This window comes from Solanum dulcamara, chromosome 3, assembly GCF_947179165.1.
Source record: "Solanum dulcamara chromosome 3, daSolDulc1.2, whole genome shotgun sequence".
NCBI lineage: Eukaryota > Viridiplantae > Streptophyta > Magnoliopsida > Solanales > Solanaceae > Solanum > Solanum dulcamara.
This window is the reverse complement of record NC_077239.1, coordinates 61,855,434-61,876,270: the sequence shown is the minus strand read 5'-3', so window position 1 is coordinate 61,876,270 and position 20,837 is coordinate 61,855,434. Positions and strand designations below refer to the sequence as shown.

At 35.8% G+C, this 20,837-nt stretch overlaps 2 protein-coding genes across 2 annotated transcripts; both read left to right on the top strand.

The window, feature by feature from the left end:
* Positions 1-1,117: 1,117 nt before the first annotated feature.
* On the top strand, positions 1,118-5,256 carry LOC129882672 (uncharacterized). The gene is made up of 8 exons (XM_055957072.1): positions 1,118-1,344; positions 3,554-3,634; positions 3,716-3,804; positions 3,924-3,998; positions 4,208-4,323; positions 4,430-4,507; positions 4,594-4,821; positions 4,961-5,256. The coding sequence occupies exons 1-8, from the start codon at positions 1,222-1,224 to the stop codon at positions 5,059-5,061; spliced, it is 891 nt and encodes a 296-aa protein (XP_055813047.1). The 5' UTR covers positions 1,118-1,221; the 3' UTR covers positions 5,062-5,256.
* Positions 5,257-5,352: 96 nt separating this feature from the next.
* On the top strand, positions 5,353-6,747 carry LOC129883598 (protein SULFUR DEFICIENCY-INDUCED 1-like). Its single transcript, XM_055958227.1, has 3 exons — positions 5,353-5,370; positions 5,514-5,669; positions 6,075-6,747. The coding sequence occupies exons 1-3, from the start codon at positions 5,353-5,355 to the stop codon at positions 6,483-6,485; spliced, it is 585 nt and encodes a 194-aa protein (XP_055814202.1). The 3' UTR covers positions 6,486-6,747.
* Positions 6,748-20,837: the final 14,090 nt, after the last annotated feature.

Genomic DNA, 20,837 nt, shown 5'->3' with positions numbered 1-20,837 from the left:
AAGGGGCAGAAATAGAGGAGAGAGACGAGCAAGATAAAGGAGAGAGAAAATATTATATTTTTGCTTAACATCTCAAACATTATCTATGAAATATATAAATCTCCAAATTATAACTATAGGTCTCTAATTAGGGAAAATTTCAAAAAATGACAAACATATTAAGCTTCATAATCCCCTATGGCTATAATTTCCCTAATTACTCTCCATAACTATATTTATGTTTGCTATGGTCATTAACATTTGTAAATTTCGCTGCATTATATAAATTGGGTTTTCCATTTGTATATCTCGCAGCATTATACAAATTGGGCTTTCAAGTAAATTGTATATATTCGCTTTAAAAATGATATATTCACTTTCAGATTCGTATATTCTTTTCCAAGTTTAGATTTCGCTTCCATATTTGCTTTAGAGATTTGTAGATTCGCTTTGAGATTTGTATATGAGCCCTCATATTTTTATAATAATAAATTTTATTAAACTATAGCCAATTCGTGTAGTTAATTGAAGGAGAATTTTTGCCTATAACCACTAAAAAATACCTTAATTATGCTCCATAACAATAGTTTGCTAATTACAATTTGTAGCTATAGTTATAGAAGCATTTGTATAATTCATGCAATATTTGTATACGTTTGTATAATTTGATATACAATTTGTTGTTTTTGTATAACGTTTGTATATTTCACTATACAATTTATGCACAATATTTGTATAATTCGTTATACATTTTGTAGTGTTTGAATACGCTATACAATTCGATTCATGCACAACATTTGTATAAATTGCGCGAATTATACAAAACTCAAACTGTAATTATAGCTAAATGTTTGTCGAGAGACATAATTAATTTAAACTATAGCTATGTTAGCTAGTTAACTAGTATATATTTGTTTATCCACGTAATTTTTTCATAATTAAAACTATACCTTTATCTCATAATTATAGTAGTAATGTTTGTCAATCCACATAATTTTCGTCTCTAATTATGCCCAATTGAAATTTTCTCATAATCAAAAGGTATTGGGCTGTAATTTTTCCAATTTTTTTACAGTAGGCCCAAAAACTCCACGTTTAATTTTTTTAATCCATGTGGTGGCATGCTGTTTAAGGGGGTTTGCTTATTTCGTGACCTTCTTCCTTCCTTCCTTCCTTCCTTCCTCTCACACTCACAGACAGAGAGAAGCAGAAAGGATTTTAGGGTTGTTGTGTCTCGTTAGAATGGATAGATACCAAAAAGTAGAAAAACCGAAGCCAGAATTACCCATAAATGAGAACGAGATCCGAATTACTTCACAGGGCTTGGTTCGAAACTACATCAGCTATGCCAATACTCTTCTTCAGGTAACTCACCATTTCCATTCTTCTTTTTTGCATCTTTTTCGTTTCACTTTGTTTTTTCCATAATCTAGTATCCGACACTGAATTCATATGGTTGTTAAGGGCTGGCTGTTTTTTCTCATGTAATTTTTCAGTTATTGTGCTTAACTCCGGCTATATAAAAAGTATTGACAGTTCCAAGCCGTAATAAAGAGAGAGCGTTGGCATAAGTTGATAGTTAATCCAAATAATTAGTTGATTTGAGATGAATCTGCTGAACTAATGGATACACAGTATTGTATGCTTCAAATTCCGGTTAATGTAGACGATTGCAAATGATTATTCAGATTATTGCTGTTAAGTGTAGACCTATTGCAAATGTTTTATTCAGATTATTTCTGTTTGGATAATTACTGTGCTTACGATATTTATTTGAATTGTGAAATTTAAATGGGACGCGGAGCTTACACAGATATAATGTAGTTTATGTTACTGCATTTACCTTTCAACTTTATCATCTGTTCAGTAGGCTATGTTATAGATTTCGTACTTTATCATCAATTCAGTTGGCTATGTTAAATAGATTTCGTACTTTATGGGTGTACATTCTGGACAAAGTTGACATTTGATAAAAGGGAAAAAAATGTTATTAAGGAGGGTGACAGAGTATGGAGAAGTGAAAAGCTCTGCAAGTTTTGAAGTGGCTGCTTGTGTACATTCATGTACAAGACGATTTGCACTATATGACCACATCTAGGAGTGAATTTCTGACGGCCATAAAATGTTTAAGTGGATGTTTTGACATATAGGACAAATGTGACTCTGCTTTGCAATGTGAATTATGAGGGTAACGTAATTTGACGCTTATCAAGGTCAAATGGCTGTAAATATCCTACGTTGCATCGAATAAAAAGTGAAGAGGTAGAGGTAGAGGACATGAGTGTTTCTCTTATTGCTGGATATTTGTTAAGAGCAGATTAGAATACTGCTGGTTTCTTCTAAACCTTGGGAATTTCCCGGTGTGTATTCTGTCTTGGACTGCTTCTTATTGTGTTGCATCAAGTAACCCAGAGTTAGCAGGTTTAAAGTTTTCTGCTAATTCAAAATATGTTTCTTCAATCAAGCTGCGATAAACTGTTCGACAGAAGTTTGCTGGTCTCACAAACCTTATTTTCAACAGCAACAACATATCCAATGTGGTCCCATTAGTGGGGTCTGGGGAGGGTGGGGTGTACGCAAATCTTACCCCTATCTTTGTGGGGGTAGAGACGCTATTTCCGATAGACCGTCAGCTCAAGAATCTCACACACCTTATTTTGTTCAATGAAATTTAAGTCTCGACTTCACTATCGGTATGTTCAAATACCGAAAATATGATTGTGTCAAGTACTAACATGAGTAATTATAACCAATCAATCGATCAAGTACACTTGAATTCTAGATTAGTTGTAGTGGCTATATGAATTTCCCTATATTCATTTCAGTCATTTCATTCGAATATTAAATAGTTTTTCTTTTTAGAAAAATGAACTTTCTAAATCAAAGTCTTTATGAGTCTTAGACTTATCCCTACATTAACATACAAGTCGACCATGAAAAGACTCCCAGTCAACTTCGGATCTAATGCAAGTATAACACCAATATCATAACCTTAACCTCATGATATTACCTACATATATTCTTATGTCCATTGTGTAATGTTCTTAGCTAAATCATCATGAAATTGTGAGAGATATTGGATTTTTCTAGACTTATCTCCATAACTGCTTTTAACTCTTTCAATCATTATAGTGTCTCATCTAGGGATCTGTGTATATGGAGATCTAATTAGAACATCACAAGCAATTTTAGATGGTGTTCTAATCTCATATGATTCTGCGTGGCCACAAGGCAGTCTTAACATCCATATCTTTGCGGCACTCCTCTTGTGGATATGTGGTGCTTCTAAGGCTCAATATTTACTCTTATATGACATTGCTAGTTTATGTAATTAACACATATCATGCCTATAATACCCTTTATGGAATTTCACCATTAATATTATTGGTCAGCTCATCCTTACTAGGCTAAATAAGTACAGGCTTTAAGGAGTGGTTATATGTAGATCAAGTTTCCTTTCTCCCTCTGTCCTTGGTGGGATGATTTTCTTCGATAATTTAGCCTTTGCAATGATAAAACCAGCCTTTTTCTGTTAGTTGCTAATACAAAGTTCTAATCATAATTGTCTGTTCAGGAGAGGCATGGGAAAGAGATCGTCTTGAAAGCAATGGGTCAGGCAATTAGCAAAACAGTTGCTATAGCAGAGATCATCAAGGTAGCTTTCTCTGGTTTAGATGGTTTTCTTCCTCTACTTCTTCTATTCTTTCTCCTTCTCAATGATCTTAATCTTTTGCAGAGAAGAATGCCTAGACTTCATCAAGACACTGCTATCAGCTCAGTAAGCATAACAGATGTATGGGAGCCTATTGAAGAGGGTCTTTTGCCGTAAGTTTCACCCCTGATTTACTCTCATAATGTTTTCTTCTCGCACTGTGTATATCCCTAAGCATGAATAGCACGCATGTGGTACTAATTTATGGAAATTGGTTTTCTTTGCGATATAGTGTGGAGCAGACCCGCCATGTTTCAATGATTTCAATCACGTTGTCAGTACAAGAACTGTACAAAAATTCCGCCGGGTAACTCTCTGCCTTCGTCTGATTCTTTGCATGTTGCTCTTCCTGTTGTTTGACATTGCAGCCTGTTAACTATTCAATGATTGTTATTTTAGTTGTTCTTTCTTATGGCAGTTACTGTATTATTTGAGTGTCTTCTCACTGAAAATATGTGGTTGTAAGTGATTATTATGTTACTCTTCATGACCCAAAATGCAACTTCATTTTCATAGGTATCAAGCTCCTTCCGAGGTTGAACAGATGAAGCCACGGTATAACAATTACCAGCCCCAGCTGCAGCAACAACTACCAAGACAAACACGTGCAGGCTATTATGCTGTTAATGAAGGTAATGAGGCACCAGACAAAATCACCAGACAGAATATTTGCAGAATTGAACTCAACTTAAGTGGAAATTTGCGTAACGTCTTGAATACACTAAAACTTCATTTTAGATTCATATGGGCGAGGACAAGGTCGTGGTAGAGGGAGGGGACGTGGTTGGAGCAGAGGTGGATATGGAAACTATCAAGGTATTTTTCTGTTACTTAAGTTCTCAGTGAAGTAATGTGCTCATTAATGCATCGATGACGTAAATGTGGAAATTTTGTTTCAATAGAAAATGGTGGTTACTCAAACAGGGGCCGAGAAAATGGTGGTAACTCAAACCGGGGGCGAGAAAATGGTGGTCACTCAAACTGGGGCCGAGGAAATGGTGGTTACTCAAACTGGGGTGGAGAAAATGGCGGTTACTCAAACTGGGGCCGAGGAAATGGTGGTTACTCAAACTGGGGCGGAGAAAATGGTGGTTACTCAAACTCGGGCCGAGGTGGATGGGGATATCGTGGTAAGTATCCTTCTTGAGTTTCCATTTGTACTGCCTGCACGGATACTTTGTTGTGTTTTTTTTTTTTTTTTGACCGTGATATTCCTTAGAATTTTATATTGTATTACTGTTGAATCTTGTTTTATCCATATGAACTCAGGCTCTGGATATGGAAGAGGCAGGGGTGGAGGTGGCAGAGCTTATGGACGCGGACGCGGACGCATGGACCTCCGTCCTCGAGGTGGTGGCAACCAGGCTTAGTTGGGGATTGGCACATTGTGGTTTTGCACATTTGCCTTGGCTTAGTGGTTTTTCTGTCCAAAGTATGTCTAAAGAAAAGCATGAAATTGTGGGTGGTTGTTTCATATGCAGTGATTTTGTTGTTTTTCAGCATGGTGGAATGTGGAAAAGCTTATAAATGGATATCTTTTTAGTGAAGATAACTTTTATTCTGTACTCCATGAAAGTCCAAAATATTAGAATTTTCGATATTGGAATTGGACAATAAAACCAAGAAAGGAAATTACATAGGAAATGGGGAATTGAACTAGCATGGTGCAACTTTGGACGGTACACTTACATTGTCACATCATATATTATTTAACATGAATACGTATATTTGTACTATATATATAAACCCAAAATACGTATTATACTACTCCCACTATATATGGACTAATTATTATATTTTAATGTATTTTACTTGAATGTAGAGATGTGGAAAAGTAGATGAACAAATAGCACTGTTGAAACAAAAGTTGAGACAGATATATCAAGGGCAGGTCTTCAATGGTAAACCTTCAAAAACTGCACGCTCACATGGCAAGAAGTTTCAAGTTTCTGTCAGACAAGACACAGCAAGAATTCTGGTAATCATCAGTAGTTACACATACCTAAAATTGGTATCTTGATAAATTTAAAATAGTAGTAAAATGTTCAAACGAAAAAGTAACATGCACCACGATAAAGAAATTTTTAACGGTATGGGACAATTAAGGATATTTCATGAAATTATTTTATCTTACTTTCTATATATAAAATAGTGATAACATCATTTTAGTACCAATGGTGGGATAATATACGGATTAGCTAATACCTCAAATCAAACATAGGATAATATTAACCCCCAAAATTTATTCCAAATAAACGGCTCCGAAACAAACAAAAAGGTGCGTGCCGCACTCACGAAGGACTTAAGTTCTTCACTTATAACATGTTTACCTTCTTTTGCATTATCATGAGTGCTTACAAATTAGACTCTACTACTGTTACAGGGCAATTTGGGCTGGGCGTATACGCAAAAGGGGAACTTTATGGCAGCAGAAGTTGTCTATAAGAAAGCCCAAATAATTGATGCAGACAGCAACAAGGCCTGTAATTTGGCCCATTGTCTAATAAAGCAAGCCCGGTACGATGAGGCTCGTAATATTCTTGAAAATGTTTGGAGAGGTAATTATGCTGGTTCTGAAGATCCAAAAACAAGGAATCGTGTGGAGGAATTGCTATTGGAACTGGACTCGAGACAACCACCACCATTTTTGCAAAACCTTCCGGGCCTAAATTTGGATGATGACTTCATGAATGGGCTTGAACAGCTTATAAATGAATGGGCGGCTCTTCCAAGACCAAGAAGACTACCAATATTTGAGGAGATATCTACTTTCAATGATCAATTGGCTTGTTGATTGTTTTAAATTGTCAAATAGTTAGTGATAGGTGGGTACTGGGTAGATAGGTGTGAAATATGTGAGTCATTCAAATTAAGTGAAAATAAATAAATAAATAAATAAAAATTTGTGAACTATGTAAATTGTGGTGTAGATGAGATCTTGTGGCAAAGTTTGGGAAATGAACAACTCTATTTTTTTTTGTTGCCGGTTTGACATTCTATCATCTGAAATCTATAAGTCTGATCAATTCAAAATTGTGTTGAGTACGTGTAATCATTTAAAATTTATTCAATATAAATTTATAAAATGAATTGAATTATATTAAATCATGAATATATTTATCCAAATAATTATGGATTAATATAATTGGGTTAATTATTGAAGTCCAATAAATATAGATTTAATTAAAGTCTAAATTAATTAATTTTGGGCTAAAATAGATGAGCCCACTTTGCTAAAACCCAATGTCATCTCATCCTAGAAGTCGATTTTGGTGCTACGTATCAAGTGACGTGTCATGCCAGGTCAAACCAATAAGTCAATAGGATCATGCCATGAGTCAAAATGACAAGCCCACTTTGCTAAAGCATGTTCTTATCGCAACTCCTCTATTACACAGTTATAAATAGGGGTCCTCATAATTCAAAAAATACACCAGGATTCTAACAAGAAGCCAGAGAGAGCTCGTGGATCAAATGCCACAATTTCTCTACAAGGTACAAGTTCAAGAATTTAAGCATTCAAATTCAAGAACCACTCAAGATTAAGACCACCAGATTCAAGAACAAACTCAAAAGTCCTTGAATTCAACTATAAGTCAAGATCAAGATCAAGTTCAAGAACAAGTCCATATCAATTTTATCAAGTCCACAAATCAAGATCAAGACCACAAGATTCAAGATCAAGCCCACAAACCCTTGAATTCAAGTACAAGTCAAAATTAAATTCATCAAGTTCAGCCAAATTCAAGATTAAGCTTACAAGCCCTTGAGTTTATATTTGAAAAGACGAATCAGAGGATTCATAGAGATTTTAACACTCATATTCAAAAATCAAATACTATGGTTGTTGCGATATTTTCCAGAATTTATATTTGAAAAGACGGATCAGAGGATTCATAGAGATTGTAACGCTCATTTTTTAAAATCAAATACTATGATTGTTGCGATATTTTCTAGTCTTGATTATTATTTTTTTGATGTGAATTTTATTATCTATAAATTCAGGCATGACCAGTGGGACAATCTCTACCTCTCATCTCAACTTTTCCAGCATCAAAGAATATTGAAATGACTTTTAAGAAGATCAACTCCCAATCAACTTTCTCCAAGATTACTGACTCCAAGTTCTCTACTGATGTAGAAGGAATCCTTGGTGTTACATTTGAAAGTTTTGGAGCTGTTACGAGGAGCAATGCCACTATGTTGGGACAACAAACACTTCAAGTGTTGTCCACATCAACTTCTGTTTTTGGGTCTTCAACTCCAAAAGGATCAAAGTCCTTCACAAATGTTTCAGAAAGAGGAAGCAGTGTTGCTAAAAAGATCAAGAAGACTTTAGCTCTACTCGAGCGCTCTGGTTCCAAAAACTCTACCACAAAGGAGAATCATGATTTAATCAATAAATTTTCTCCATATGCATCGCATAATGTGAGTCGGTTGAAGATCAACTTACGCGACAATCCATGCTACTTTCCTATATCTCCAATGATTATGCAAGCAATAGTAATTGAGACTTCATCCATGGAGGAACAACTTGCAAATCTGGCGAAGTTAGTTGAAGGATTGACAAAGCATGTATATCACCAAGAGTCTCGAATTGATAAGTTGATGGATAGGATGGAGGTTCTCTTAGATGAAGAAGACAGTAATGCACCTGGAATGGGTATAGAAGTTCAAGAGATCGAAAATCCTATGAAACAAACACCACCTGTCAAGGAGATGCCACTTTCTTCTGAAGGGATGATCTCACTCGACCGATTGAAGGAGTACATCAAAGGGACCATCAAAGATAAGTATGAAGTATCCACTAAGTCTTCCCATTTTTATGCCAAGCCGTACACTTCAAAGATTGATAACTTCAAAATACCTGCCGGTTATCAACCTCCCAAATTTCAATAATTTAAGGGCAAAGGAAATCCAAAGAAACATGTTGCACACTTTGTAGAGGCATGCATTAATGCTGGGACCAATGGAGACTATCTTGTGAAGTAGTTCATCTGCTCTCTAAAAGAAAATTTCTTTGATTGGCACACCAATCTCGAGCCCAATTCTATCGATAGTTGGGAGAAACTACAGAACGAGTTTCTTAATGCTTCTATAGAACAAGGCGTATGGTGAGCATGGTAGAACTCACGACTACCTATCAAAGAAAAGATGAACCAGTTATTGACTTCACAAATCGATGGAGAAATGCGAGTCTGAATTGTAAAGATAGACTTAGTGAAGCTGCTGCCATAGAAATATGTATCCAAGGAATGCACCGGAAGATTCTTTACATATTACAAGGAATAAAGTCAAAGTACTTCAAAGATCTATCTACTCGTGCTCATGATATGGAGTTGAACATGTCTTATACCGGGAAAGATATGATTTTTGTCCATGATCCCCGCAAAGGAAAGGACAAGTAGGAACACAAGAGATGGAGCAATTTGTGCTCAGAAATGAAAAAAAAGAATCCATGAATGTCAATGTGTCATTTGTGAAGTTTACCACTAAGGAAAGCAAGAATAAAAGTGTGAAGACGACTTTTCAACAGCGTCCAAATTGAAAGTTGACCTTAAGAAAGATGTAAGAAAGGGAATACCCCTTCCTGGATTCTAACATTTTCAAAATCTTTGATGAGTTTCTTGAGCTAACGTGTCACGCCTCGAGATAGGTACTCTAGGCATGGATGACACTCGGAGACCATCGCTGCCCCTAAGTGAACCACTTGGTATGATCAGTCATTCAATAACTCAGCAAAAAACTTATATATTTCACAGAAGATACTCAAGTTGTCTCACAATCGATACTCAATGAAGTATTAGTTTTAAATAAAAATAATTTTAAAAGTCAACTCAAACCTCATAGATAGTAGCTTTTTCAAAATAGACTCAAAAGGGGATATCAATACAATCTACTCAAAGTCTATGAAGCCTCTATCAACTATCATGAAGGTGCCGAGATAATCCCATAGCTACCTTAAAAGAACTACTCATAAATAACGAATGAAATAAATATGATTCCTCCAAAAGAAATGAGGTCTCACCACTATCAAAAAGGAAATAGATCTTTAATAGAGCACCCATTGATGATCTATGGCACCTGTATCAGCATCATAAAATGATGCAGGCCAAATGACGTCAGTACATTGAATGTACGATTATGTAAAATAGTTGAAAGGAAACATGATCAAGAAACTCAATATCAAATAACTCAACTCTAAAGGTAACTCAAATTAAATCAAGATGGTATGCAAGTTTATAAATAACAATTCTTTGAAAGTATACTTAGCAATATGTGACTCAGTAGAAATCATGACACTTACTATCAAAGAGTTTCTCTAACTGAAAACCATCACTTATGAGCTAGTGATGATCAATGCTTTGCACTGCCGTTGCCGCAACCGTCTAATACCTTACCAGGATAAGGGATGATAAACCTCATTGGATCCACAATCAATCAAAGTTCTCTTTTTGGGAATAAAGAGGCATAGACTATGTCCTACGCTGGCTACATAGTTTATGGAGTTCAAGTTGTTATACTCTTATCCAAATCGATGCTCAATACTACTCTCAAAAGACTCAAAATACTCATTGGCTCAATCAAATCGATATAATCAAATCACCTCATCTAGTCTTATTGGACTCCCATCAAACTCAATCTTACCTCAATCATCAAATTCTTTTATTTAAAACATGCTTTCAAACTCGTTCATATCTCCTCATGACTCTTTCTCAAATAATTTAACTCAATACTCAAACTCATTTAAATTCAATGCTCATGCTTTTTCAAAACTAAATCAAATATGCATAGACTCGGATCAAAATCACACTTCGTTTAGTCTATGAAAACCATTCTCATCAACTTAAAATAAATGCATATTAGTTCAATAATCATCTACTCAACTAGGGTTCATGGGAATGAAATCATAAAAAAAAATCAAGGACTCAAATCATGGGAACCATCACAATAAATCATATATATAAAGAACTCAATAAGGAATTACGTAGATAATCAAGAACTCAATTAAACAAAATTAAAACTCAAACTCAAACTCAATCTTAACTGAATGAAGTGTAGGGCACAAGGACGAACTCAATCCAACATTGTGATTAGCCTTACATACCTGGAACGAATATAATCTCATCAAAAATTAAAGACCATGCTTGAAAACCTCAAACCCTAGCTCTCCTTCTTCTCTCTAACCTCTTCTCTCAAAAGTTATAAGTGCTAATGATAGGGAAAACCCTTTTGGGTATGATAAAGGACTAATTTTTGGTCCCTAAATGTGAAGGTTTTAGTAGGGAAAAGGTGGAAAAAGACCAAACTAACCCTTATAAAATCCTAGATGGGTTATTTTAAGGACGAGCACCACAACTCGTAAAGCTCACCACAGTCCGTGGTAATGGCCATGGTCCTGATGTTGAACTAGGCTAAGAGGGGTTGATTTCCATGGAGGCCACCATGGTCCGTGAAGGTTACCATGGGCCGTGAGTCATATAGTGGTTGTCTTCCAACTTAAGGTTAACATTCTGTAGTAAGCTCCAGGGGCCGTAAAGCTTTCCGTAGACCTTTCCCCCTTAACTCCCCTATTTCTTGTCGCTTTCACAGTCACTTTCCACAGGCCATGAATCTGAGTACGGCCTACGAAGGTCTCATAGCCCCTCTTTGGTGCAATTCTCTTGTCTTTTTAGAGTTAGTTTAGGCTAGAAACTTCTAGGGTGTTACAATATCTCCCCTTATGATCATTCATCCCCGAATGATGATCAAGCTAGGATCTCACTTAAGGAATGATAGAAAATAAAGAACTCAGATACTCAAACACTCAAACATTCAAACAATCATTTACTCGGACTCGAGAATATACATTATATACTCAATCTCGGAATGAATATCAAATCAAAGATAGGAAAAGAATATTGCTATCAATATCTTTATTAGAGGGAATGAATAGATATATGTACTTGGCTTTTATATCCTCATCGGCTTCCCATGTAGCCTCATCAACAAACAGATTTTGCCATATAACTTTGACTGAAGCGACCTCTTTGGTTCTCAATTTACAAACTTGAATACTCGAATGAAAATTATTATTGTAAGAAAACTACACAAGAGGCAAATGTTCATCCCAACTACCCTTAAAATAAATAAAAAAGGCTCTCAACATATATTTAAGAGTCTGAATAGTATGTTTTTCCTGTGCATCTGTCTGCGAATGGAAAATGGTATTAAGGTTCAATCTTGACCCTAGACCTTTTTGGAATGACTTCCAAAACTGAGTAGTGAATTGAGCTCATCTATATAAGATGATTGATAACTTCATAAAGTCTGACAATCTCTTGAATGTATAATGTGGCATAGTCCTTTACGGTATCAGTACTTGTAACTGGTAAGAAGTGGGCTAATTTGGTTATTCTATTCATAATTACGTAGATTGAGTCATACTATCTGCGAGATCGTGATAATCCTATAATAAAATCCATGTTTATCATCTCGTATTTCCATTATAGAATCTCAATGTTTTGAGCCACCTTACAAGGTCTTTGATGCTCAACTTTGACTTGTTGTCATTTTGGGCACTTAGACACAAAATTTGCAATATCTCTCTTTATTCTATTCCACCAATATACTTCTCTCAAGTCATGGTACATCTTAGTAGAGCCTGGGTGAATCAAATATCTGGAGCTATGTGCCTCTGCCATGATCCTTTCTCGAATGCCATTGTCATGGCCCAAGCTAGATCCTAGGTGCGACACAACGATTAGAATCCTGAGGGAACCCATCAAGCCTCTTAGCATATCATTCATGAGCATACATAAGGTAAGTAATGAAATAAGCTAAGAAATAGATATGGAAGTAAAGTCTAAATAAAAGGACATAAGTCTCAAACTCGAAAGAACCGACAATATAGACTTCATAACATCCAATATGCCTCTACTAACTAGATGGGGGCACAAGACAACTCCTAGCTCATCCATGACAATATAAAAAAGATGAAAAATTCATACGATGCAATGAAAATAAAGTATTTGTTCCTCAAATGGTGAGGACTCACCAATAATGAAAGTAAACGAGCTCACTTTACTTATGAATAGGGTGCGCGATGATTGTCTGACCTTACATTATGATATAATGTAGGCAAAAGGTATATGTTAGTGCATGTAATGCACTAGTATGTGAGAAGTATGCATGAACAATAAATATATGACATATTCAGTATGAATCATGAGATGCATGACCAATATCTTACAACAAGAGTAAACCCTTGAAAACCTTAAACATCATAGTCATATGGTTAATGCATCAAAACATCATCATGAGAACTTTATACCTTTCCTTTTACATTGATATGGGATAGGACCTTTACTGACACTTAAGATTATGTGAGATATAACATGGAATTCGATGTGCCCCACATCGAGAAGGGGGAGGCTACTTTGATAAGGTATATTCCCTGATGGTACTTGTTATAAGTGGATCTACTAGCTATGCCATATTGGCACTTTAAACCTACACAGGTAATGTAGTTAGGGACTAAATGTTTTTATTAGGATTCCTTTGGGTTGCTACTACCGAACCGAACTCCACCTTAAAGTCATCTCAGGGCTTAGCGCTTAGTCATTATCCAATGGAGCTTTCATAAAAACATAGTCATCAACCTCATTAGGAAATGTTATAATAGATACCAGTCCAACATTGTAAAATAAATATAAGAGTAGCTCATTTATCATCTTCATCATGAGTGTGTGAGGAAAAATCCATCACAACCTTTAATCTTTGCTTGAAGCATAATTTGAACATCATAGTTCATCATCATTTATTACTTTTCATGATTCATACATAAGCTGTGATAATCATTCACAAAACATTCATTGAAATCCTTTATAGTTCATGATCATAAATCTTTGAAAACAAACTTGAAAATAGTATATAGCATGGGTCTTTGAAATTAAACTTGAAATAATGCTATATGATGTATGTTATGCATAATTTAGACTAATAAGAATGAAATAGATCATAATTAAGAAGACCAATGCAAATTTATGAAACTAGGGCTTTAGTATAAGAATTCATAAAGAAATCATGAAGAGAATTTGAGAAGAACCTTAGGACTCCATGGGAGAAAGGGCCTATGGATGAATTCCCACATACATTGAGTTTTATAAGCTCTACTTTGTTCTTGGCTGGAGACTTGACTTGAATTCCCCTTTGAATAACTTGAGGAAGAATAAGACTTTTGAGATAACACTTTAGAGAGAGGATTTTGTATTTTGAGTGTTTGGCTAAGAACAAAAAGGTTAGTAGGGATTAGGCTAGTAAATAGGTTAGTATAAACCCCCCAAAACCGTCCACATTTATTAATAAAAATACAGGGAAAAGAACAAAACACCCCTGGACTTAACTAAAAACTTCACCTGGATGGAGGACCCACCATGGTCCGTGAAACTCACCATGGCTCGTGGTAGTGGTTGTGGTAAGGTACTTGAAGTAATTGTTGGCTGGGTTAGAGGGGGGTGCCTCCACAAAGACCACCATGGTTTGTGGTGGGCTCTACGGATTGTGGGCCTTACACATGGGGTGGACTCACCAGGACCTCTGAGGGGGTCGGACCACAGGACACTACCACAATTTGTGGTGCATCCCACGGTATATGGAACCTCTTGTGGTCCTCCACCCTTAAGTTCCCACTTCTAGAGTAGGACCACATGAGCTCTCCACGGCCTATGAGTCCACCTACGCCAAAAAGCTATGATTTTCTGAGAAACTTCCTTTGAACTTCATTTTCTGACCTTCCAACTACTTGGGTCTTACAATATTTTCGCATTAAGAACATTCATCCTTGAATGGGACTCAAACTAGAATTAATAGGATAGGAAGGAGACATAGCAGCTCAACCTGAATGCAAAACATATCGAAAATTCATAAAAGCATGAAATATTCAATCCCAAGCTAAAATATGACTTTAAAACTCTTTTCATGAACATAAATGCATATGAAAACATGAGAATGACTGAAACACATGGTTTTGGATGAGTGGATCATGAAGGAACTAAATACCTCAACTAGGAACAAAAGGAAAGAGATGAGGATATGCGACATCATATCAGCTTCGGCTTTCCATGTAGCACCCTCAACCTCTTGGTTCCTATATAATATTTTAGCTAAAGCTATTTCTTTATTTCTCAACTTTCTAACTTGTCGGTCTAGGATCTCAATTAGAACATTCTCATATGACAGACTTTCTTTTACACCAATGCTTTCCAAAGGCACAATGGAGCTTGGATCACCAATAAACTTCCTCAACAAAGACACATAGAACACCGGATGTACCATGCTAACTCAGAAGGTAAATCCAACTCATATGCCACCTTGCCAGTCCGCCTTAAAACCTGACATGGACCAACATAGAGGGGACTAAGCTTCCCTTTCTTGCCAAAATACATCACACCCTTCATGGATAAAATTCTCAAGTAAACCCAATCATTTACCTCAAATTCAAGCTCCCTTATTATCATATCTGAGTAAGAATTTTGTCGACTCTAAGAAGTCTTCAATGTTTCTCTAATCAATATAACCTTTTCCATAGCCTCATACACCAACTCGGGTCCTATCAAGGCAACTTGACCAACTTTAAACCAACCAATAGGAGATCTACATCTCCTATCATATAAGGCCTCAAATGGAGCCATCTGATTGTTGGAATGATAATTGTTATTGATCATCTTAGTTACCTTTGAAATCAATAACACAAGCTCTCAATATGTCCTCTAAGGTTTGAATTGTACGCTCGGCCTGACCATTCATTTGAGGGTGAAAGGCTTTTATGAGTTTCACTTAAGTACCAAAAACCTTATGGAAAGATCTCCAAAACTAAGATGTAAACTGAGCACCTCAATTTGAAATCATAGAAAATAGGATACCATAAATCTTAACCAACTCTCGGATATATAATATAGAATAGTCCTTGGCTGAATATGAAGTCATAATAGGAAGACAATGAGGAGACTTAGTCATTCTGCCAATAACCACCCAAATCATATCATATTGCCTAGGGGTACAAGGCAAACCTGTAATGAAGTTCATATTCAAGGCCTCCTACTTCCAAGTAGGAATCTTAAGTCTTAAGCCAAACCTCCCAGTTTTTGATGCTCAACCTTCATTTGTTGACAATTAGGACATTTGGCCATAAATTTCGCAATATCCATCTTCATGACATTCGACCAATACACTTCCCTCAAATCACAATACATCATTGTAGAACCTAGATAAATAGAATACCGCAAACTATGTGCTTCGGACAATATTATTTCCCTCAAGCCAACAACATTTGGAACACACAATTGACCTTGATATCTCAAAAGTTTATCTGTCCCCTTAAGAGAAATCCTCAAAGGTTTTTTCGGCAATCGTTTTCTTCAACACAACCAAAGTAAGATCATTATCTTTCTTGGCCTTAACATCTGCCACAAGAGACGATCCAGAACTATTATGGACAATAACACCACCATCCTTAGAATCCACCAATCAAACACCAAATGAGCTAATCTATGAACATCTCAAACTCACTCTTTCTTTTATCCTTAACATAGGCAACACTGTTCATGGAAAATCTACTAAGAACATTAGCAACCACATTTTGTTTTCTCGGATAGTATAACACACTCATGTCATAGTCCTTCAACAGTTCAAGACATCTCCTTTGTACAAGATTCAAATCCTTTTGAGTGAACACATATTACAAGATCTTATGATCGTGAATATATCCACATGTACACCTTAAAGATAGTGTCTCGACAACTTCAAAGAAAAAACCACTGCAGCCAACTGTCATGTGTTGGGTAGTTCTTTTTGTGAGCCTTGAGTTGCCTGAAAGTATAGGATATCACTTTATCATTCTGCATTAGAACACAACCAAGATAAACTCGTAAAGCATCATAATATACAACAAACCAGTTGAAACCTTCTGGAAAAGTCAACACTAGAGCAGAGGTAAACTTATTTTTCAACTCTTGAAAACTCTTCTCACAAGCCTTAGACCATTGGAATTTCACATTTTTTAAGTCAAAATAGTCAAGGGCGATACAATGAAAGATAAATATTCTATAAAAAATCTATAATAACTGGCTAAGTCCAAGAAACTCTGAATATTGGAAAGGGACAATGGTCTAGGCCAATTCTTTACCGCTTTGGTCTTCTTTGGATCAACTATAATACCTTCAGCGAAGACAATATTGCCAAGGAAAGCAACTGGCCTCAACCAAAATTCACACTTTCTAAACTTAGACAACAATTGGCGGTTCTTGAGATTTTACAAGACAATCCTCAAATGATTGACATGCTCTTCCTCACTCTAAGAGTAGATCAAAATATGATCAATAAACATGCCACAACCCAAACTAGGGACAAGCTGTGACACGATGATTGGGATACAAGGGACCAAGTCATCTTAGCATACATCGCATACATAAGGTAAAAAAAACATAGAAAAATAAGTAGAAGTAACAACTCAATGGAATGAGACTAAGGAATAGAATCAATCAACCAATGTCCGAATAGACTACCTCATAATAATATCTAAACATGCCTCTAGTTTAATCTTTGATGGGGGATTAGGACAAGCTCCTATCTCACCCGAAATAATAGAAGAAGTCAAAATAGTAGCAACATGAAAATAAAGTCATTTCCCTCGATAAGATGAGGACTGACCAACTCTGTGATATCTAGGCAACTCTAGCCATGAATGGGGTGATCGTAAATATCATCTATTCCTACATTATGAGACAATGTAGGCAAAATATGTGTTAGTACATAAAAGGTACTAAGTATGTGTTATATGTATGAACAAGTAAAAGAACGTGAATAATATGCCATAAAATGGATGACCAATAATAGTGAATATGAGTAAGGCTTAAAAGCATTTGAAAACATATGAAAACTCTTGGTCAATGCATATCATAAAACTTTATCATAAAACTCATAGATTAACTTCAACTTGTGTTGGATATGACCTTTAACCGACATCTTAGACCATGCGAGCTATAACATAGAATCCGATGGAACCCACATCGAGAAGGAAAAGGCTACCTTGCCAGGGTATACTCCGTCATGGTACTAAACTGAACTAAACTATGCTATATGTCTATCCACTAGCTAGGCCATAAAGGCAATCCTAAGAGGGCAATGTAGTTTGGGACTTTAGGTTGCTACTAGGATTTCCTTGGGTAATTAACTGCGTTACCAAATTGAGCCCCACCTAGAAGTCCTCTCAGTGCTTAGTTAATATCCCAATGGAAACTCATAAAAATATGATCATAACATAATAGGGAAAGATAGTAACTACGTATCAACCCATCTTTATAAAACATATTAGGAATAGCTCATTAACTTTAATGATTCATAAAAATCCATAACTTCGGTGAAAATTGTACTTATCACCATCTTTAAACATGATTGTGTGAGAATTGTACTCATCACACCATAATAACTATCTTTTATCATAACTTGATCATCATCATAACTTTCATCATAAATCATAATCTCTAACTTTAAATCATAGAACTTTACTTGAAAATCATTGAACTCATAATTAACTCGTGAAAATCATCTTTATATTCATAATTATAACTTGGAAATAGATTTATGCATGGAAATTCATAATTCAATTCGTGTAGAAAATGGTTAGAATAATCATTGATAACGATTCAAAAAGAAATTGAAACAACCCAATACAATTCATCAAAACTAGGATTCATAAATCAATTGAAAATTCAATGAAACTTGAGAAAACTTTGCAAATCCATGGGTGAAAGGAACCCATGGATCAATCCCCATATACCTTAACCCATGGATCAATCCCCATATACCTTAAGTGAATTCACTTAGAATTGATGAAGAACCTTGGTGAAATTTGAAACCCTAGCTTGACACTTGGAGAGAAATCCTTGGGAGATTTTAGTTCTTGCCTTATAGAATTTTTAGAAAAATGATTTAGAATGAGGGAATTTTCAAAGGATTGGGTAGATATAGGCTTGAACTTAGCCATAATTTAGAATGAGTGGTTATTATGACTCATCAACAGGACGATGACTCATCCTTTTGAGTCGTAGAACCTTTCATGAGGGTAACATTGAACAATGCTCAAGGGGTCACTCTACGACTCACTCTTACGAGTCATAGAAAGCTCTACGAGTCATAGAGTGACTCATAAAGATGAGTCAGTTCCAACTTTTGAGAATTTTCTCCTTGGTTCCAACTTTCCAAATTTCGGGATCTTACAGAACACAATTATGAACATATCCAAATATTTTTTGAACACCCTGATCATCAAATCCATAAAAGTTATAGGAGCATTCATTAGTCTAAATGATATAACCAAGAATTCAAAGTAACCATACTGAGTTCCAAAAGCTATCTTCAGAATGTCATATTCTCTTACTCAGAGTTAATGATAACCTGATCAAAAATTAATCTTTGAAAAGTAGCTTGTTCCTTAAAGGTTGTTGAACAAGTCATCAATCCTTAGAATGGGATACTTATTCTTATTTGTGACCTTTTTCAACTGTTGGTAGTCAATACACATACAAAGAGAACCATCCTTCTTTCTAACAAAGAGCATCGGAGCACCTTAAAGAGAGATACTCTGTCTAATGAAACCCTTATCTAATAAATCCTTCAATTGATCCTTTAAGTCTTTCAATTCTGCCTGGGCTATTCGATAATAAGGAATAGAGATACGTTAGGTATTAGGGATAAGATCGATACCAAATTCTATTTCCCTTTTGAGAAGGATGCCTCTATGATCATCGAGGAAGACTTTCGAAAACTCATTAACAACTGAAATTGACTCAAGAATAGGAGATTTAGAATCTATATCTCTAACCCGAACTAGATGATAAATGCAACCCTAAGATTTCATTTTTCGAGCTAAGGCACGAGATGAATTGACCCTTAAAAATGAAAATACTAACTTTCCATTCTAAGACTGGCTCATTTGGAAATTGAAACTTGACCACACGGGTCTTACAACATATAGAAGCATAGCATGCATGAAGACAATCCATACCGAGAATAACATAAAAGTCGGTCATATCAAGCTCTACAAGATCAACAAAGGTGATTTTTATGGAAAACTAAAACTGGACAATTTCAATAGACTCTCTTAGAAATAACTAAATCACCAACATGAGTATAGACTGGAAAAGTTCTAGCAAGATATCGAGACTAATAATGAATTTCACAATAAGATAAGGAGTAAAAAATGATAGAGTAGCACCCGGTTCTAACAATGCATAAATATCAAAGTCAAAGACTTTCAACATACCGGATGAAGTACCCTGCTGGGTCAAGCAATCTGAAGAATTACTAGGCTCAACCTGCTGACTAATCTCCCTTCCCTTCCTAGAAGCCACTATATAGTATCTCCTCTTATGTCCACTCTTTCCATAACTATAACAACTTCTTGTATTAGACAAGCACTCCCTAGATGATTCTTACCACACCAGTAGAACAAGGGGCTAGGACCTTTTTTTTCCATCACTCTTCCTCGAATATGGACCAGATAATTCCCCTATCGACATCTTCTGACAATTAAAGTCAATCCTATTCCTAATATTCCTTCTGGTAAATTATTTCCTCTTCTTAACATTTGTGCTCATAGGAGTTACTATTGGTTGATTTAATTGAGTGGATACCACCCGAGACAATATCAAGATGGCATTAGGAAACTCTGCATTAGAGATATTGGCACTTAAGGGTGGGTCAATCACAGCTAAAAGGTTACTGTCTTGATTAATCTTCTAGCTGCTCTCTTCTTGATGAGACATATTCTGAAATACGTAAGAAATGAGTTAGAAGGAATCCTTATAGGGTTCAATTCTATTGCATGATGAGATCATGAAAGAAGTGATATTTTTCTTAAGACGCCTTATAGCCTCCTATTCATAGAGGTAACGCGCTTCACACTAATGAACAAGACTCTACTCGACGTAGAATGTTAGACTCCCTAGGAGACTTTAAACCTTGTGCTATGATACCAATTTATTAAGATCCTAGCTAGACTCTAGGTGCGACACGATGATTAGAATCCCAAGGGACCCTAACCAAGACTCTTAGCATATCACTCATGAGCATATATATGGTAAGTAAATAAATAAACTAAGACATA

Excerpts from the sequence above, each read along its gene's own strand:
- LOC129883598 (XM_055958227.1), top strand. Across the intron at positions 5,670-6,074 it reads AAGACACAGCAAGAATTCTG|GGCAATTTGGGCTGGGCGTA; the intron begins GTAATCATCAGT and ends CTACTGTTACAG.
- LOC129882672 (XM_055957072.1), top strand. The coding sequence starts at position 1,222 with ATGGATAGATACCAAAAAGTAGAAAAACCGAAGCCAGAATTACCCATA. Across the intron at positions 3,635-3,715 it reads CTATAGCAGAGATCATCAAG|AGAAGAATGCCTAGACTTCA; the intron begins GTAGCTTTCTCT and ends AATCTTTTGCAG. Across the intron at positions 3,999-4,207 it reads CTGTACAAAAATTCCGCCGG|GTATCAAGCTCCTTCCGAGG; the intron begins GTAACTCTCTGC and ends TCATTTTCATAG.